The sequence below is a fragment of the Pyrus communis genome, chromosome 10 (genome assembly GCF_041283825.1).
Source record: "Pyrus communis isolate YQ-2024b chromosome 10, ASM4128382v1, whole genome shotgun sequence".
In the NCBI taxonomy this organism is placed as follows: Eukaryota; Viridiplantae; Streptophyta; class Magnoliopsida; order Rosales; family Rosaceae; genus Pyrus; species Pyrus communis.
This window is the reverse complement of record NC_142574.1, coordinates 424,053-444,499: the sequence shown is the minus strand read 5'-3', so window position 1 is coordinate 444,499 and position 20,447 is coordinate 424,053. Positions and strand designations below refer to the sequence as shown.

Sequence of the window (20,447 nt, the reverse complement as noted above, 5' to 3'; positions counted from 1 at the left end):
CATCATATGTTGTATGTATTAGCTCATTTTTATGTACATATTCACGATTTTAAGAAGCTAAGATGAATTAGAGTAAAATTTGTAAGAAAACAAAAGATAAATACCTCAAGACTTACAAAAATCTTGAAGTGGTGAAAATACTCTTAAAAACAACCCAATAAAAATACAAATAATATGGCTTGACTAATGTTTAACGAATCGACGTAGGTGATATATTCATACCAAAGCATGAGTATAAGTTACTATTATACATCGATCCAGTTTAAATTTGAATGAGAACCAAAGTCGTTCAAGTCAATTTGACCTTTAAACTTTATATTTGGCCAGGTCAAATTCACCGGTTTAAATATATATTTATCCTAAATTAAATAATTAAGCAAAAAAAAAATTACATGACATAAGTATAATGTCGTTGTAACGTTTTATGCCAAACTACAAATTTTATATGGACAGAAATTACTGACAAAGTATGGTAACGTCTAGTATCAAACCACATATACAAAAATCTAAATACATATTTATATTATTGACAAACAGCGTCGCGATGACACTGTTCCTTTTCTTTTCAAACAACCCGTCTTTTCTTCCTTTTCCTTTTCTTTGCTGTCAAATTCTCTCAGACAACCAAGTAATACCAAACGCGCCAAACAAAAAGTAGTGAGAATCAGAGCAAGCTAATGTATGAAAGGAGAAGCACGCTTTTTGTTTTGGCAGATCGAACAACGCATACACAAAACGAATGAATGAATGCAAGATGATGGGATATGTTGATGAATCCAGACACTTTTCTTTCAACCCTAATTTTTTCTCTGAGGTCCTGCACTTCCGTCTCCTTTTGCCGCGCAATTCAGGCCTGCGTGGTCAAATCGTTGGATTATAGAGATGGATTCATTGGCGATCAGCTGGTTTCTTGTTATTCAAGTTTGGGCCGTGCAGATGATGCACGGAACCTGTTCGATGAATTGCCCCATAAGGACTTGGTCTCCTGGAATTCTTTGATTTCTGGGTTTTCGCGAAGGGGGTATGTGGATAAATGCTTGAATGCATTTTTTAGGATGAAGTTTGAAATGGGAATACAACCCAATGAGGTTACACTTATGTCTATAATCTCCGCTTGTGCTAGTCGGGGAGCTGTTGTTGAAGGAATGTACATTCACGGCTCTGCATTCAAGTTGGGTGTGCTGTGGGAAGTTAAGCTTGTCAATTCTTTGATTAATTTCTATGGAAAGTCAGGCTCTTTCGATGAAGTTTTTCGACTGGTTGAGACAATGCCGATTGCAAATGTTGTATCATGGAATTTAATGATTGCGATTCACACTGAGAATCGGAGTGCAGCAGATGGAGTAGCTTATTTTAATCTCATGAGAAGGTCTGGAATTGATCCGGATGATGGCACTGTGGTGTCCTTGCTTCAAGCTTGTGAGAATTTAGGTTTGCGGAAACTCTCCGAGTGCATCCATGGTATGATTATGAAATGTGGTCTCAATGAAATTGTCACAATTGCAACCGGACTGCTGGATTTGTATGCAAAGTTGGGGAGACTTAATTACTCGCTTAAGATTTTCGGGGAAATAAATAATCCAGACAAAGTAGCTTGGACTGCTATGCTTGCAGCCTATGCTGTGCATGGGTACGGGAGAGAAGCAATGAAGCTCTTTGAAAACATGCTTAAAGAAGGTGTGGAGCCTGATCATGTCACCTTCACACATTTGTTAAGTGCTTGTAGCCACTCGGGGCTTGTCAAGGAGGGGAAGAATTACTTCAACATTATGCCTCAAGTTTATGGAGTTGAGCCTAGGTTGGATCACTATTCATGCATGGTTGATCTTCTGGGACGCTCTGGGCTTCTAAATGATGCTTACGAGCTGATTAGGCATATGCCAATGGAGCCAAACTCTGGCGTATGGGGGGCTCTTTTCGGTGCTTGTAGGGTTTATGGTAACACTCAACTTGGGAAGGAAGTTGCAGAGAGATTGTTTTCTTTGGACCCATCAGATTCCAGAAACTATATCATGCTATCCAATATGTACTCTGCAGCTGGTTTGTGGAGGAATGCTTCAAAGGTGAGGGCTTTGATGAAGGACAAAGGTCTCATCAGAAACCCTGGATGCAGTTTTATCGAACATGGAAATAAAATTCATCGCTTTGTCGTGGGTGATCAATCTCACCCTGACTCGGATAAGATATATACTAAATTGGAAGAAGTGATTGGAAAGATCCGAGAAGCTGGGTTTGTGTCTGAAACAGACTGTGTTCTACATGATGTTGAAGAGGAGGTGAAAGAGGATATGATCAGCAAGCACAGTGAGAAATTAGCCATTGCATTTGGGCTTTTGGTGACGAATGCTGGCTCGCCGATCATTATTACCAAGAACCTTAGAATCTGTGGAGACTGTCACAGCACTGCGAAATTCATATCGTTGATTGAGAAGAGGAGTATCATAGTTCGAGATTCAAAGCGGTTCCACCATTTTGAGACTGGAATATGTTCATGTGGAGATTATTGGTGATGATTCTGCACATTGTGGTGGTTGTAATATTTTCAGGTATGAGTATCGTGCTTCCGATATTTTAGAGTAGCATTGTATGCATAATACATCTGTTGTATGCATGAATTATTGTACGAGTTTAATCATTAGTGGCACCAACTGTAACATGCTTATAATTGAAGCATAGGAAGATGAAAACCAGTATTTGCAATTGAATATGGATAAATGAAATTCCAATCTTTGTACATTAAAATCCGAATGCAAAAAAGTAAGAGTGGCATATCAACTGGAGGGCATAGGGGGCATGAGGAGAAACAAAAAATCCACCTGGACTATTTTGGGGTTCCATCAAATTATCACAAAAGTTATAAATTAAAAAAATAAACTCAATAATTTGAATTTCATGTGACAGTAAGAATAAATTAAACTGCAATCCTGCATAGGAAGTAATTCTTTTTAGTAAATAACCACCTAATTAATTACAATTTGTGGTAACAATCCTGACTTCCAGAATTCACAATCAGAGTATGAAAAGGGAAATACCATAATGGCAAATTTTAAGTATACAAAGCATTAGGGGCAAAAACGAAGAACTAAAAAGTGAAAGAAAAAGTAGGATTTCCAAATAGTATTACATTTAAGCCACAAACGGGGTAATAACACAGCAAGTTTTGTATAGATATCGGAAAACAAAGGGATTTGGGGAGGATCACAATCTTTTCCAAGCCCAGAACCCCAATTCTATTTTGCAGCAATAACGGATGTCGGAGATGTGCTTGACCTTAGAACGATCCAAGCTTCCTTCTCCACGTATTCGCTCTATGAGTTCACTGGGAACATCTATAAAATTCAATTCTTGGAGACATGTAAGGTGTTCAATTCCATCAGGCAATTGTTTTAACTCCATGCACTCCCCAATTCGCAGTGTCTGTAGAGATGGCATCACCCCATTCTCTATGATGATGGTATTCAATTCAGGGAAATTGCCTAGACTTAATTCAGTAAGCTTTTGGAATCCAGTATGAAAGACTAATTGATTCCCGACGTGTGCATTGTGTAGCACAAGTTTGGTCAAATTTGGTAGTGTTTGGATGTAAGGAAGGAAATCCTCTGTTAATCTGGACCAATGCAAACTCAAGTGTATAACGCTGTCAAGGGAATGAAACCAATGTGGAACCTTTTCTAGCTTTCCTGTTAGGACAAGTGTCTTGAGTAGAGGAGGAGTTGTTGGCAATGCATCCAAGCGTAATACTTCATCCTCGTCACTTGTCTTGACACCTAAGAATTCGATGAGTTTCATGCTCTCAATTGATTTGCACAAATCCTTCTCATCAACACCTCTCACATTTGATAAGCCAAGTCTTGTGAGTTGGGTCATGTGTCGAAGTTGTTTGATTAGCTCACCTCCTGCCTCGATACCATCCAACACTTGCAAGCTCTCTAGCTTACTTATGTCGAACATTGCTTGTGTGCTATCCAACCAATTAAAAGACTTGACATCATACGCCGGATAATGGTACATCAAAAGATGTCGTAGGTTTTTTAACTTCACCATTCCAACTGGAAGTGACCTTATCATGGTGTTCTTAATGTTTAATGTTTCCAAATTGTGGAGGTTTCCTATGTCTTTCGGAAGCTCTTTCACTTTCGTTGATTTCAGATTTAAATACCTCAAGTTAAAGCACTTCACTATATCATCTGGGAGCTGAGCAAGCGGAAGATATTTTAGATCCAAGACTCTTAAGAGTTTGAAACCAGACGGCAGTTTTTCCAACGAAGAAGAATCGCTCATCGCAGGGGAAAAAATAAAGAAGGTACGAACCTTTGACATATCTCTGTGTGGTTGAAATTCTCCATTGCTTGCTCGCAGTGATAACCGGTATGCATCTTTACACCCTTCATTTGCTTCCTGACTGTGATACACTGCACAAAATTTCTCAGCTTCTGAAATTGAAAGGGCAAGTTCTCGCAAAAGGTCATGCACCTTGAATGTTTTTGCCCTTCCAGATGGTTCCCTCTGAACAACTTGCAGCATGCATCGACAAGTGAGCTCCGCAATGTAGCTTTCAGCAATCTCTTCTGGCCTAGCCCCTCGAACTTGTTCGACAAACCCCTCTGCCATCCACAGCCTTTTAAGCCTTCCACATTTAACCACATAATCTTCTGGAAAAATGCAAAAATATAAGAAGCAACGCTTGAGTCGATAAGGTAAACCGTTGAAGCTTAGCAGTAGGATGCTTCTTACTACTTCAAGTGTTGGATTGTTGCTTAGCTCCCAATTCAAGCTACTGCAGAATCTCGTCCACTCGGACTTTAATCTTTTGGTTGACATGAGAGCACCCAAAGCCACAATTCCAAGGGGTAAACCTTTGCACTTTCTAACAAGATCCCTAGCAATGTGTTCGAGCTCTTGGGGGCAGGACCTGTCTGGCCAGCTAGAGAAAGCTTTCATGGAAAAAAGATCCCAAGCCTCTTTTTCAATGAGAGGATGAACATGGTACACATGGCTTCTGACCCCGAATGAAAATGAAGCAATGTCTTCGTTCCGAGTTGTAAGCACAACTCGACTTCCATGTGCTCCATCAGGAAGTGCTACGTTTATGTGGCTCCAGAGTTCTCTATCCCATACATCATCCAAGACAATCACGTACCTCTTCGGCTGCAAATATTTTATAAGCATTTCCACCAAACCTCTGTAGCTCATATTGCTTATGTCAAGAGGAATAGCTTCCATTGCAGCTCTAAAAAGTTCCTTGATCATTATCTTTAGCAGATCTTCGATGTTGTAAGTTTGCGAGACTGTGATCCAGGCATGACAATCAAAGTGTTTCTTTACAGTTTGACTGTTGAAGGTGTTTGCCACTAAGGTGGTCTTGCCGGAACCTCCCATTCCAACCACCGAAATTACACTTCTTTCTGGATGTTCAGACAACAACCATCCAACTAACTTGTCTTTAGCAGCTTTGATTCCCACAAGTTCATCATCTTTAAAGAAAAGAGAGGACTCACCATAGATTCTGACTCGATTGGGATCGTAATTATGTGAAGCACCGATGCCTTCTATGCGATCAACGCCATAGCATTGGTTTCTTTGTCGAATAGCTCTGATTGTTATGATGGTCTTATGCAATTTGGTGGCGATCCTATGCCTCTCCCAAAGATGCTTGGGGAAGCAAATCATTTGACGAAAGGCTCTTGTGTATGGACCCCAACTTCTCTGCTTGTTCATTTGATAGGTGAACTCGTCAATGATGTCTTCGATATCGACGGATACGTCCCGCACATTTTCGACCCATGTTTTCTCTACTTCACTGAGAGCTCCCTTCTTTCCAGCATCTGCCAGGAAAGCCTTCATGGTTAGCAGCTCACGCTTGATTTCATCGAGTTGGTCACGAACTCCTCCTATTAGTGACACTTCATTTTCGATAATCGATACTATCTTGCCCGTCAAAAACTCTAATGGAGGGGAAGCCATCTGCTGCCTTTGTGTTCTTGGTTTGCTCCTCTCTCCTCTCCTTTCCTCTGGATTGAATTCAACAGCAATTTCAATCTTTGTACAGTGATAAAAATGCATTTCCTTGTCTCGTTTGCTATATATTTGATTCTTGTATTTATTAATAAATATCGCATAGGCCACTTTTATTGACCAACAAATTTCATGGACCATAATACAGGTTGCGTGAGCAAGCGGAGCATGTGCTGCAAACAATGCTAGCTGTAAAGACACCTTTTCTGGTGTGTGGTTGCTGCATGTCTTTCAATTGGACTCCAAGGTCCAAAACTATACTCGCAGATAATGCCAAACCACATCGAATTTGAATTTCTTGTGTCAATTTTGTTGCGTACATTAAGCTCTCAATTGCAACTGTCTTTTAGAAAAAGGGCTTGCAACTCATTTCTTAAAGAGCGTTTTACCCTCCATCCATCTGAGGTCCCACAATTGGACTCCCTTTCTTTCACTCTCACTTTCATCTCTATATATAAAGCCAACAGCCCCTTTTGGGGTCATGGGTTTCACCAAAAAGTTTTAGACAAAAATGCCTTTCAAACAAAAAAAATTCAAAAACAACCCAAAATAATGCAGGGGTATTTTCGTCATATAAATAATGTTTTTTAATAATTAATTCTTTTTGTACTATTTTTTGTAGTACCTCACAATAGTCTAGCAATAATGTTGTTTAATCAATTGTTTATTAATATTATTTTCTCTTTTTTAACACGTTCAAAACATCTTAAAAAGCGTGTAATGCAGATTATAAAAAAGGTATTTTGCACACGCATAATAATGCGATTCAATTAGTTGTCAAATAATTGTTTTTGTTTTTATTTTTTTATTTTTTTGAACAAACGATATTACCTACACTAAGGGGGAGGATGTGGGCTTAGCCTCGTAATGGGTTAACAATAATGTGATTCAATTAGTTGTCGGGGTATTTTCGTCATATAAACAGTGTTTTTTAATAATAATTCTTTTTGTACAGTTTTCTTTTAGTACCTCACAATATGCTAGCAATAATGTGATTCAATCAGTTGTTTATTAAATATTATTTTCTCTTTTTTAAACACGTTCAAAACATTTTAAGAGGCGTGTAGTACCGGTTATAAAAAAGATCTTTCTCACACGCATAACAATGTGATTTAATCAGTTGTCAAATGATTGTTTTTTTTTTTAAACACACGATATTATCTACACTAAAAGAGAGGGGGTGAACTTAGCCTCACAATGGGCTAGCAATAATGTGGTTCAACCAGTTGTTTATTAAATATTATTTTCTCCATTTTTAAACACGTTCAAAACATCTTAAGAGACACATAGTGCTGATTATAAAAAAAAATGTAATTCGCACGCCCATAATAATATGATTCAATTAGTTGTCAAATGATTGTTTTTTTTTTTTTTTGAACAATTAATATTATCTACACTAAAGGGAAGAGGAGTGGGCTTAGCCTCACAATGGATTAGCAATAATGTGATTCAATTAGTTGCAGGGGTATTTTCGTCATATAAACAGTGTTTTTTTAATAATAATTCTTTTTGTACAGTTTTTTTTAGTACCTAGCAATAATGTGATTCAATCAGTTGTTTATTAAATATTATTTTCTCTTTTTTAAACACGTTCAAAACATCTTAAGAGGCGTGTAGTGCCGGTTATAAAAAAAAATCTTTCGCAGCGCATAATAATGTGATTCAATTAGTTATCAAATGATTGTTTCTTTCTTCTTTTTTTTTTTACCAACAAACAATATTATCTACACTAAGGGGGAGAGGGTGGACTTAGCCTCACAATGGGTTAACAATAATGTGATTCAATCAATTGTTTATTAAATATTATTTTCTCTATTTTTAAACACATTCAAAACATCTTAAGAGACGCGTACTGCCAGTGATAAAAAAGGCATTTTGCACTCACATAATAATATGATTCAATTAGTTGTCAAATGGTCATTTTTGTTTTTGTTTTTGAACAAATGATGTTGTCTACACTAAGTGGTGGATTCATCTACTTTGATTGGTTTATGAGGGGTTTCTTCTAGCATGATCTAATATTATTCATTTACTTCAAATATTTGACTTTCTTTTTATCATAAAAAAATTATTGAAGAAATTCACGCATATAAATACATTTACAACGTGTAAGTCGCGCGTAGCATGCTGTGATTCAAAAAATCTCTTCTGCATGCGCACGTGCATGAAGGCTATTTTATATTTATATAAAAAAATAGTATGTTATGCGAGTCCCACTTTGGATATGGGTGGATTTGGATTTGGTATGTTTGAGGATTTTAGGCCAAAACTCGGCTCAATAAAAAGCTCCTCTCACAAGTAACAATTCAGGTGGAAAACAAAGAAACTTACAAGATTAAGTGGAGAAGTTTTGCTTTTGTGGAGAAATATTGAATCTGTAAAGAAAAGAAAGCATTCCATGAATTCAGATACTTTCCTCATGTAAAGTAAATGCACGCCTTTGTCAAAAGTTGTAGTACCAGTCTAGTTATAATTACCTAAAAGGAGTAGCATGACACTTTTAAGAAATATTTGCAACCAATGAAACCTTGAAATTTTGATAACTCTAGTAGTCATTGTTCGGGCTAGATCTGTCCCTCGCACAACTCTTATGGGTCTTGCCTTTCGGACAAGGTTTGCTGCTTGGTATACTGCAATATGATTTTGTTATTAGTTTGAATGGTGCCTTTGTGGGGTCTTTGTTAGGCCTTGAGGCTCACAATCAAAACTAATATGGGTATGAGCGTGCCACAGTTATTTTTGTATAACAAATTGTTCTTTTTAGTTATTAAATGGATTGATTACTTGCGCCACAAGTTATTTCAACTTCTTAGTTTGATTAGATTGTTTACAGATGGGTTAAGTCTGTATAAAGTTATTTTTTCTTGCCTTGTAAACAATGACTTTTATTCATAATATCATATGTCCAATTAAAGGGAGTTCAGGGCCCTTCAAATTATTTCTTTGGTTACAATTTTAGGTTAACAATAAAGAAACAAGGTTAATTAGTATAGCAAGATTAATCATAGATATTTTTTGAATGAAAGCAGTCGAAAATGATATAGGATTCAATGAAAGATGCATAAACAACATTTCTACTTTATGTAAGTACAAACGAAAGAGACTCAGGCAAGATTACAACCTTGTCGGCAAGGTTCGTCTTCTTGCAACCACTTCTCTTTGTGTTTTACAGGGGTTGAAGTCTTGGAGAATGAAATATAAATCGGGTTTACTAAAGAGATTCGATACTACAACACAGGGAAAGGTAGCAGAGCTTCTAAAACTTGACAAAATATGACTTTCTATGGTGGACCTGCGACTAAAAGGGTAAAGTTTAAACAAACTAAAGCTTTATGTTTCTTGCTTGTTGGAGTGCAGAGTTGATGTCTTTTGATTGATTGGTTGATAGAGATCTTCCTTGTGTCCTTCATTGTTTTTATAGACTTTCTAGCCCGACTGTCCAAGTCTTCCCTTTTGGTGATGGCTTCCAGAGTATGGTGAGTCACCATCTACTTTTGTTATTTACCTATTCATGCCATGGAAAATTACTTTTTGCTTGAGGTGAGCTGCCCTCTGTCACTTGTCACTTCTCACATAGGCTTGTTGCCTATTTCTTGGCAAAAATGATTTTCAGTTCTTCATGGGCTGCTAACTGTCTGAGCCTAATCCTCCTTCTACTTTTCGCGTTATTGGGCCTTTAATCGCACTAAACCCAACATTGAATATCCACTCAAACAGTCGTTTCATATTTTATTGCCAAACTTTGTCTGCAACTCAGGATGCTTCTCAAATTACTCATTTGCATTCATAGTTCTCATCTTTTTCGTTGACATGAGAGCATCCAAAGGTAGAATTCCCTAGAAATGACTTCAAACTCTGGTAAGGGCAACAACTGTGAGGCCAGCTGGAGAAAACTTTCATGGAAAGAAGATCCCAAATGAAAAGGTGGCTACTTGATCTAACATAATCACATACCTTTTTTACTGCAAATAGTTGATGAGCATTTCCACCAAATGCGTGTATCTCATATCGCTTATATCCACAAGACAGTAATAGCTTGCATTGCAAGTTTGCAACTCTAAAAAGTTGCTTCTTCATTCGTGAGTCTTACTTAATATATCCACGAATTTGACTGTACTAAGGTGGTGTTGCATGAGCCCCCCATTCTGACCACTGAAATTAATGCACCGCATCATGCCCTTGGTTTATTTCTTTCTTAAATAGCACACGTCATGTATGATATCAATAAATTATTAATGTCATGTACTGCACTGAAATTACTGCATTATGTGTTCAAATCCCATGTCACATGTTCCTAATCCATTTTCCCACACAACACCTTCTCAGGGGCCAGCCCTAAAACTAGCCTGATGGCAAGGTTTCTTTTATATTTTTTTAACAAACAATATTATCTCTACACTAAAGGAGGTGGGGAGTGGGCTAAGCTTCATAACGAGCTAGTAATAATGTGATTCAAATTTGCCTTTACTGATGCTTATTTGCATTTTTTTTATCAAAAAACTAGAATTCAATTACAACAAGAAGCCACGATAACACCTAATTCCAATACGATACGTCCTATCTCGAACGCGAGTGTCCTCAGTCCTAAACTAGTGACAGCAAACAAGGAGAAAATTGTCACTCAGTACTACGGTCTGGTGATATTCCTCTTCACTTGGAAGTGAGAGGTTTTAGGTTCGAATCTTGTTGATGGCGAATTCGATACCAATTAAGCTGCTTATTGTGTGATTTTGTCAAACTTTCTATTTTCTTAATGTAAAAATATCGATGTACTTAAAAAAAAAACAATATACTTAAAAAAAAATTAAAAAAAATAAAAAGGAAGAAGAAGAAACTAGACTCCCAAATAACATGATTTCATGAGATTGTCTTTTGAAGCGTATTTAAATGGACCAATTTCCCAAATAACATCAGATCATTGATCCAAAATTACACTTAACTTGCTACAAAGCCCAACCCACCTACGGACTATCCAAGTCCGCTGGCCGCCACGTGTGAATCAGTCGTCTCACCTAAATTATCAGAAACAAAATTAATTAGCCCAAGACAAGCCAACTGAAAACAGCAACAAACTGCCCGCAGAGAGAAATTGTCCAAACATAAAAAATCATTTTTAATAAAAAAATATTAAAAGAAAAGAAACTGCGCAGAGAGAGGGAGAAGAAACCCACAGCGATGATCTGAGGAAAGCTTCCAAATTCCCTCCACCGTCTCCCCCGTCGTCGTCAACCCTAAACCCTAGACTTCCTTCCCAATTCCGCCCATCACATACACCTACACATATCACATATACGAACACTTCTTTCATGATTTAATTTGTATCATACACATTGCAATTCCCATTCGTCCGAGCATGTCTCTCAACATGAAAACCCTAACCCAAGCCTTCGCCAAGACCGCTGCGGCCATCGAGAAGACCGTACAGACCACGGTCCAGGAAGTCGCCGGACCCAAGCCTCTCCAGGACTACGAGCTCTTTGATCAGATCGGGTCAGCCGGACCGGGCCTGGTCTGGAAGCTCTACTCGGCCAAGGCGGCTCGCGATTCCACGCGCGCGCACCAGTACCCCACCGTCTGCGTCTGGGTTTTGGATAAGAAGGCTCTCTCGGAGGCGCGCCTGCGCGCCGGATTGACCAAGGGGGCAGAAGATGGGTTTTTGGAGATTATTCGGGCTGATGCGGCGAGGCTGGTGAGGCTGAGGCATCCCGGGGTGGTGCACGTGGTGCAGGCGCTGGATGAGAACAAGAATGCCATGGCAATGGTGACGGAACCATTGTTTGCGTCTGTGGCAAATGCGCTTGGGAATGTGGAGAATGTGGCTAAGGTGCCCAAGGAGCTTAAAGGAATGGTAGGTAGGCTCTAGTGGGCTTCAATTGTTTCTGTCAATGCAGGTTTCGAGTTTCGATAGTGTAATTTTAGTTATTGAGTGAATGCATGTTTGGATTCGTATCATCGTATGCCAACCCGTAATTATTGGAATGTAGTTCAAATCAGTGAAATGCTTGGTTGGCTTCAGTTTCTTTCATGTGGATCAGTAAAGTGACCGACTTGAATTCGAATGTAGCTGTGTGATTTTGAGCCTTTTGAGAATGATACATTATTGGTGTTAATAAGCGGATGTTCTGTAGAACAAGCAAGTTGTTTGTATTCTGAATACGATGTGCTCATTCTTGTCTCTAGATCTATGCCCATTTATCAGAAATCAGGGAACACATCTGTTATTATTTTCTCTAAGGCATCTTAGTTTTCAAGATGGAGGTCACTGCTTTTGGCGGTTTGCTTGTATTGGATAGGCCAAGCTATTTGACGCTTAACTTTCTAATTCTTCTTCAGAGTTATTTTTTGTCTTCCGTATAACTCATTGTCCAATATGAACTCTCGAACTTGAAAACAAGTTTGGATTTCTGCACATTGATGTTCAATGCATATCATACTTATTTTGACCGAGGAAATCAAAATGCTATGAGCAACCTCAACACTATTGGGATTATTATATCGAAATTAGTAAAACAAATAACAGTAAATTTGTTGGTGGTAAAGTAATTTTTTATAGCTAATTAAATTGATCTAGTTGTAAATTTTGTAATGGGCTAGAAATTTTCTCTTCCCCAAGGGGAGAATGTTCTGGAAAATATTCTTCTGCAGGAAGTGCATTTTCTTTAGTCAATCTCCCATCTGTCATATGCTATGTTCTGAATCATATTGAGATATAATAACTTGTTCAAAATGATTTTTGCTTTGCAGGAAATGGGTATATTGGAGGTGAAGCATGGTTTGCTCCAGTTAGCAGAATCCTTAGACTTTCTCCATAACAATGCGCGTCTCATTCATCGGGCTATATCACCTGAGGTTACAACTTCTTCTTTCTTTGTTCTCACAACATTTGAAATATGTAGAAGTGAAATTTGTAAAAATTTAAACTCATTTGTAGATATTTTATCTCTGTTTATCTGGAGGCTAGAATATCTAGCCGATTAAGTTTATTTCTGGTCCATGTTAACGGGGAGATATATTTACCAAGGAAAAGACTACTTTCTCATTTTATTGCTTGATCTTTATGAATCAATCCCTAACCCAATCTAAGAATCATGTTTCTTGTCAATTAGTATCATAATTGTCCTCCAAGTTAGAGGTTCATTGCATATTGAATATGTCAATTTAATGTGAAACCTATTGCTGCAGAATGTCTTTATTACATCAAGTGGAGCTTGGAAGCTTGGTGGATTTGGTTTTGCAATCTCAACAGATCAAGCCTCAGGAAATATGACTAATGTTCAGGCATTCCATTATGCTGTGAGTGAAGCCTCTTTTGTAATCTTATTATACAAAGAATTCTACTTCACCTGCACATTTTAACAATCATGAAAATGTGCCATTCTGTTCTGCAGAAACATTATTACTACACATTTGGTTTGTAGATATCTCTTATTATAGCATTTACGTTCTGCATGTACTTACATTTGTGAATCTATGAATGTCTTCATTTTCTTCCTTGGTCTTTATCCAATTGTTTCCATCTATGCAGTTGCTTTTGCAACGACCTTGAATTTTCTATTCCTGCACACCAGACTCTTGACAAATAGTTAAGAGTTTAGCATTTTCTTTATGATCAGTTTGATGCTTTCATGTGAAAATGTTGACCTTCATTTTTTAGGTTATTAAGCTTATTTATATCCATTGAGAATTCCCCATGAGCAATATCTGCCTATCATTAACTAATTTGATATGGGTTGCACAGGAATATGATGTTGAGGACTCTGTGCTGCCCCTTCAGCCATCACTGAATTACACTGCTCCTGAAATTGCTAAGAGCAAAGCATCTTCAGCCGGATGTTCTTCTGATATTTTCAGTTTTGGTTGTCTTGCCTACCACTTGATTGCTCACAAGCCTTTGCTCGACTGCCACAACAATGTCAAGATGGTAACCTTCATTCAAATTCTTCACTCTTTCATGCAAATGCAAGTGTTTAATTGATAGCTTGTTCATGTATGGAAACACAAAAAGTGCTTGTATGGTATGCTCATCTCCTTTAGCAAGGATCTCCAACTTTTAGCTGTTGCTTCCCCCGCACGTACAATAAAATAGGTCATGGAAAGTAGGATATGTGTACTGGTCTTTAATACTTTTCTGCATTTTCATTGAGTCATCCTCATCCTTGAATCTATGATTTTGTGTATTAGTGATATTGTTAATACTGAAGTTTTTCTTTTGCAGTATATGAATACCTTAAGTTACTTATCTAGTGATGCCTTTTCCTCTATTCCTTCGGAGTTAGTTCCTGACTTGCAAAGGATGATTTCTACAAATGAGGCTTTCAGGCCAACAGCAATTGAATTTACAGGTAAATCATTGAATGTAGGAAAACATTTCTCTGCTTCCTTTCAATGTAGAATGTAGAGACAGAGAATAAGGATGATGTGTGTAAAGAGACAGAGAAGGATAAGGAGTGATAAATCATGGTAAAATCAAGTATGTATTAATATTCAAAATCTCAAAAACTATTACTAGGAACCTATTGATAATTTAATATAAGCAATCCAAGATTATTAAGAACTTTGAAATAATTAAACCGAGTAACTGAATTTCCAGGTTTTATTGATTAAAAGTTAATAATAATAAAATATCTAAGCCCACCATCATTCGTACAAATAGAAGGCATGAGGAGTTCGGGTTGTTCCTGTCCTGAATCCTGATACATGAAAATCAGTCCCAAATAGTATTGTGGTTAGAATTCGTTTGGTCCTATATGTATTTTTGTTTTAATCTCTACAGTATAAAATTTGTACACATTTGGCCAGGTTATTATTGTTTTGTTACATATTAAGTGTACTTTGATTGCTGTTAGTCTCATACTCGGGTTTGTTATAATATTTGTTTGCAGGTTCTGCATTTTTCCGGGATGACACTAGGTTGCGTGCTCTTCGCTTTCTCGACCACATGCTTGTATGGATTTGTATTTCTGCTTAATAAGTGCTTGCTTCCAGGATATTGTTACCCTAGATTAATGTCTTAAGAAAAAAAAAAAAAGGGCTTGAAATCATAAATCTTTTTTTTTTTTTTTTTCATTTGCAGGAAAGAGATAACATGCAGAAGTCTGAATTCCTGAAAGCATTATCTGATATGTGGAAAGATTTTGATTCTCGAGTATTGCGATATAAGGTTTGATTTATGTTTTGAATATGTGTTTGAATTTTGGAAACAAAGATTAATGAAAAGATCTCATGATTATTGAAATGAAAACCACATGATGGTTTTTGTTTTGGGTTTGAGAAAGAAAGATCCCCTCAGGTATCTGGTTATGCCTATTGGTAATTTGTATTTGACTATATTGGATTTCATAGTTTTGTTCAGCCAACTGCTGAAGATATTAACTATCTTCACACATGGATTGAATGATTGAACATGGTCTCGTCTCTATTATGTTTTTCTAGGTACTGCCGCCGCTTTGTGCAGAACTTAGGAATTTGGTTATGCAACCAATGATTCTGCCCATGGTTCTCACGATTGCAGAGTCCCAGGTACTAATTGCTTTGCCTTTGTGATTGGAATTGAGTCATTGGTATACCTACAAAAAAATGCTTTTGTGAATTTATTGAGCTTTGTAAATGATTGTGAGTGTTTGTAAACTAATCATACAAGGCTCGTTATGATGTCTTAAGATTATATCATAATTCCGAGAAAAAAGATGGTAGCAATGATGGATGCTTTTTTGCGCGTAGTTTAGGCAGTTTGGAAAATTTTATTTTTGTCGCTGTAGTTTGAAAATGTAGCCTTGTCCATAGCGTGCATATATGTTGTTTTCATGTAAGAAAATATTGGTTTTCTGTTAAAAGAAAATTGTTGTCAGCTACCCTTGTCCAAACACTGGAAGGGCTAACTGAGCAAATAAGGTGTTCCCACAGAATCACTCAAAAGGTATATGTGAGCTTTTGAAAAATACAAGAAACAAATATGTGATGATCTCATAAAAACTGTGATGATACTTTATTTTTGAAACTGGCACGATTATTCACATGCACGCGCGCACGCACGCACACACATTCTAGTGTTCGAATTTATGCACATCATCAGGTGAGAGTGAATGCTTTACATTTCATTACCATGATTTGGTTTTTCAATTGGATTAACTAATTTCAATTGGATTAACTAAGTTTATGTCTTCAACATAACGTAGGATAAGAATGATTTTGAGTTATCAACATTGCCAGCCCTTGTTCCTGTCCTGAGCACTGCTGTGGGAGACACATTGTTGTTGCTTTTGAAGCATGCAGAACTTATAATCAACAAGGTAAGTGAAAACAGTATGCTGATTCTCTTATTTGGTAGTTTAAGATATTATTGCATTCTGTGGTTCAATCCCTGCACTCTTTGTGTACTGTGGATGTTCAGTGCGTGGAAAGGGGTGCTGATTCCCAGACATAAAACCAGAAAAAGAATGTGAAGTTCGTTTCTATATTGATACATTAGGCTAATTGTCGTGAACCTTTTAATTATATCTGCCGGGTTCCAGTGGATTACTATGTTGCTAGTGGATGCTTTTCTCATTATTGAGTTATACACTTAACCTGTTATGTTTTTATTTTAGACTATGCAAGATTACTTGATATCACACGTCCTGCCCATGATTGTTCGAGCATATGGTGATGCCGATGCTCGCATACAAGAGGAGATTTTGAGAAAGTCTTCTTTCCTTGCTAAGAAAATTGATGTTCAGGTGAGTATGCAATTACATTCTTTAGAAGAGCGCACACACACATAAACATTATTCTCGAAGCAATGAAAACATTTGTTAATGAGTACTTCAAACAGCAACCCAACCCAAACAACACAGGACTGAATAAAAAAGTTTAAATTCCTTTCGGTGGAGAACAGAAGTCTGCAGTAGAAATTTAATTTTGAATGCTACTTTTGAAGATGTGTTACAGTTGTGGATTATACCACTGGCTTTTTTTTCCATAATACAAAACTGTGTTTAGCACATGGATGAAGATAAACAAAAGCTATATTTCAGCCATGTAACAGTTTTATTATCTTTCTTCTAAAGGAACATTTTATGGGACAACTACTAGTATTTGTTTGTCTTATATTTTCATTCTTTCCAGCTAGTGAAACAAGCTATTCTGCCTCGTGTTCATGGCTTAGCTCTTAAGACAACTGTTGCCGCGGTATGTATTGATTGTTTTATTGGCTTTCTTTTCTTAAGTTTAATTTAAGAACATTCTCATTGTGCATTCATCTTAATGACACCCTACTGTAATATTTCTGGCTCTGCCGAGTTCTCATTGTGCATCCCTCTTAAATGACGCCCTACAACTGTCACTTCTATTATATTTTATTTCTGTTATGCAGACTAATTGATTGTACTTGGCACTCGATAATAAAGAGTGATTGACCTAATCATAGCAAGATGGAATTTTAAATCACACGCTTTTATTTTGTGCATCGTGTGCTAGTTGTATATTGCATCCTCTTATATGCCCCTGACATTTTGCATTATTGATCCTGAATGCTGCTGGAATTATTTGATTGAGTGATTGTTACATCCTAAATTTTTATTGAAGCATAATTATTTCTTTTGTTGAATTTGCACAGTATATACTGTTTTTCTGATTCCACTAATTATTAAACCATTTGATTGTTTGCCCATGTTTCTTCTGAGGAAATTGACTCTTCAAACTGCCATTCATTAGTGAACATGTAACTTAAAAAAAATGGCGTGATTCGGCATTGTGAAAATTATAGAGGAATTAAATAATAATGTGGGAGTCACCCTGCAATTCGCCTCGTGAATCTTTGGCCTGAGTTGGTTTCTCCAATATCTTCAATTTGTGTATTTTTCTTGGGACAGTGGAATGCTTGTGGCCGTGAATTCATAAGAAACTAAAGTCCCAAAACACAGTTTTCTTTAGTTTTTCTGAATTGACGGTCAGTAGTATGAAAGTTCAAGATGAATGAACTGAATGTTGCCCTTTTTTTTTTTATTGGTAAGTGGGTTCAACTGTAGCTCTTAATTCCATGGGACTGGTAGTTCGAGGTGGCTCTTGAATGAACGTCACTTGGGTGAAATTTTTTTTTTTTTTGTTGTTGTGGTTTAACCTTAATGTAAGAATTGGACGTGAATTTCAAATGTGCTTATTTTGGCAGGTGAGAGTCAATGCTTTGCTTTGTCTAGGAGATTTGATTCCTACACTCGATAAGCGTGCTATTTTGGAAATTCTGCAAACAATTCAGCGTTGTACTGCAGTTGACCGTTCTGCTCCTACCCTTATGTGTACTCTTGGGGTGTCAAACTCAATTCTTAAGCAGGTAACAGTTTCCAATAAGGAATCTTGTTCTGGAGTCGTTTTATCTGCTTCTGTAGCATTCTACCCTTATATTGCAATGTATTATTACAAAGTTGGAAGATATAATTCGTCGTCGTTGCTTTTATGATTTTCAGCATGGGGTAGAATTTGTTGCAGAGCATGTCCTCCCACTGCTGATACCTCTTCTTACTGCCCAGCAATTAAATGTTCAGCAGTTTGCCAAATACATGCTCTTTGTCAAGGATATTCTGAGGTAACGTGTTGTGCTTCTTCACCCCATTAATGTCTGCATGCTTACATGCATTCTTATCAGTTTCAGCATTATATAATTCTTTCTCGCGTTTAGTTTTTCTAATATTGAGTGTTACTCTCCTTTTATGTGTTGGACCTATTGGTTTTGTGGCAGGAAGATAGAGGAAAAACGAGGAGTTACTGTGACGGATTCTGGAATTCCAGAGGTAAAACCATCTCCATCTGCCAATGGGCTCCACTCCCAAGTCCCAAGCAAAATTAGCGGAAATGTTGCCACCGCTGCAAACAGCAGTCCGGCATGGGATGAAGATTGGGGTCCCATCAGAAAGCAGCCCTCCAATTCCCTCCAAAATTTTACAGATTCCATTACCTCCACTTATCCCACTCTGGGTAATGAACCAATTCAAGTAACTTCTTCACAGCCAAATTCGTTGTTGCGAACTGCAGTATCTAGTCAGCAAACACCCGTGTCATGTCCCCCAGTTGATATAGAATGGCCTCCTCGAGCGTCTTCTGGAGTTAACCCTGTTGCTGATGCTGAGAAGCAATTAAATGCAGGAACCTCATCCAGTTCCAGTTTTGATGACATAGATCCTTTTGCTAACTGGCCCCCACGGCCTAGTGGCCAAGTAAGTGGAACGGGCCTTTCCAACAATGGTACGATAGAGTCTCCCAGAAACAAATATGGTCCTAGTTCACTGTCCAGTACATCAAACAGTATGAACCTCTACAACAATAGCAATGACGGTTGGGCCTTTGGTACTGGAAGTTCTGTTGAGCAAATAGGACTTAATCAAGGCAATGCATCGATTACTGGTGGCTTGGGTAGCTCAGGTTTTAACCCCCAGAGTTCTATTGGATTTATGAAACAGAATCAACCGATGTCAGCTTCAAATGCTTACACAGATAAAAAATCAGCTGATCTTGGGTCCATATTTGCTTCTGGAAACAATGGGCAGACAGCACTTAGGCTTGCTCCTCCCCCATCAACTGCTGTAGGTCGAGGAAGAGGTAGAGGGAAGGGTGCTAGTTCAGTGTCACGCTCCAGCCATGCCAAATCGGCAACTGAACAGCCACCCCTTTTGGATCTGCTATAAGCTTAATGCATGGTTTGTACCTTCATTAACGTTGGATGTAAAAAGGGCAAAACAAAAGATTTGGGAGTGGCCCATGTGGAGTAGGCCTGCCTTGCTGTGTGGAGAGATTGATTTTGTAAATGGTTTTGGGATACAAGTGTCGTATTTCGAGCATGGGGGAGTGACTGCAGCAGCTCTCGGGGATGGCAAGGTTTGTTATGTATTGGTCTTTTCTGTGCTTAGTTTGTATTTTGTTGTGATTTGGCACCAAATTTTGCATTGGTAATTTGAAAGGTTTTTCGGTTCAATTATTCTGGGTAGTAGTTCGTTGCAGGCCCAGCTTCAATGACTGGGTTTGAAATCAATAAAAGACATTGTGGGTGGCTAAATGCTAATGGAATTTTACTGCTCTGATATGATTTTGTAGTCACCGACTCATCGCCAAGCGCCTATTTTACTCTTTCCGTTCATTTTTTTTTTTCTGCTGTGGGAAATTGTTACATGAGGTGAGAGATTGAAAGTGGTTTTATTGTGGTTATGGTAGTAAACACTCAAGTGCTTTGAACGCCTGCATGACAAATCGCATGCAGGCATGATTTATCTAGTTAAATAATCATTAATCAACCAAAGTAATGCATGTTACCAAGCCTCATTTCAGACAGGACCTTTGTAATTTGCTTCTAATGATTTCCAAATGTCAGATATGGGTTAGAGTTCGGACCTCTGTTTTTTTTAGCGAGATTCAAATATAATATAAAATATCATGAAGAGATTCGAACTTGAATACAGATAGAGAGT

At 37.7% G+C, this 20,447-nt stretch overlaps 3 protein-coding genes across 4 annotated transcripts; 2 read left to right on the top strand and 1 right to left on the bottom strand.

Annotated features, from left to right (window-relative positions):
- The first annotated feature begins 764 nt into the window (after nt 1-764).
- Nucleotides 765-6,074, top strand: LOC137729888 (Tetratricopeptide repeat (TPR)-like superfamily protein). Its single transcript, XM_068468938.2, has one exon. It carries the CDS (start codon nt 765-767, stop codon nt 2,508-2,510), a length of 1,746 nt encoding a protein of 581 aa, XP_068325039.2. The 3' UTR covers nt 2,511-6,074.
- Nucleotides 3,091-6,063, bottom strand: RPM1 (NB-ARC domain-containing disease resistance protein). Its single transcript, XM_088677969.1, has 2 exons — nt 4,312-6,063; nt 3,091-4,194 (listed from the first exon to the last, which is right to left on the bottom strand). Exons 1-2 carry the CDS (start codon nt 6,061-6,063, stop codon nt 3,199-3,201), a joined length of 2,748 nt encoding a protein of 915 aa, XP_088534095.1. The 3' UTR covers nt 3,091-3,198.
- Nucleotides 6,075-11,063: 4,989 nt separating the features above from the next.
- LOC137727973 (SCY1-like protein 2 A) lies at nt 11,064-20,063 on the top strand. Of its 2 annotated transcripts, none has more exons than XM_068466836.2 (14): nt 11,064-11,863; nt 12,760-12,864; nt 13,198-13,308; nt 13,754-13,936; nt 14,231-14,357; nt 14,898-14,959; nt 15,089-15,175; nt 15,448-15,534; nt 16,191-16,304; nt 16,602-16,730; nt 17,119-17,181; nt 18,161-18,322; nt 18,456-18,574; nt 18,728-20,063. In XM_068466836.2, exons 1-14 carry the CDS (start codon nt 11,369-11,371, stop codon nt 19,668-19,670), a joined length of 2,787 nt encoding a protein of 928 aa, XP_068322937.2. In that variant the 5' UTR covers nt 11,064-11,368; the 3' UTR covers nt 19,671-20,063. The 2 variants fall into 2 exon arrangements, with proteins under 2 accessions (XP_068322937.2, XP_068322938.2); XM_068466837.2 differs by having other exon boundaries at nt 11,115-11,867.
- Nucleotides 20,064-20,447: the final 384 nt, after the last annotated feature.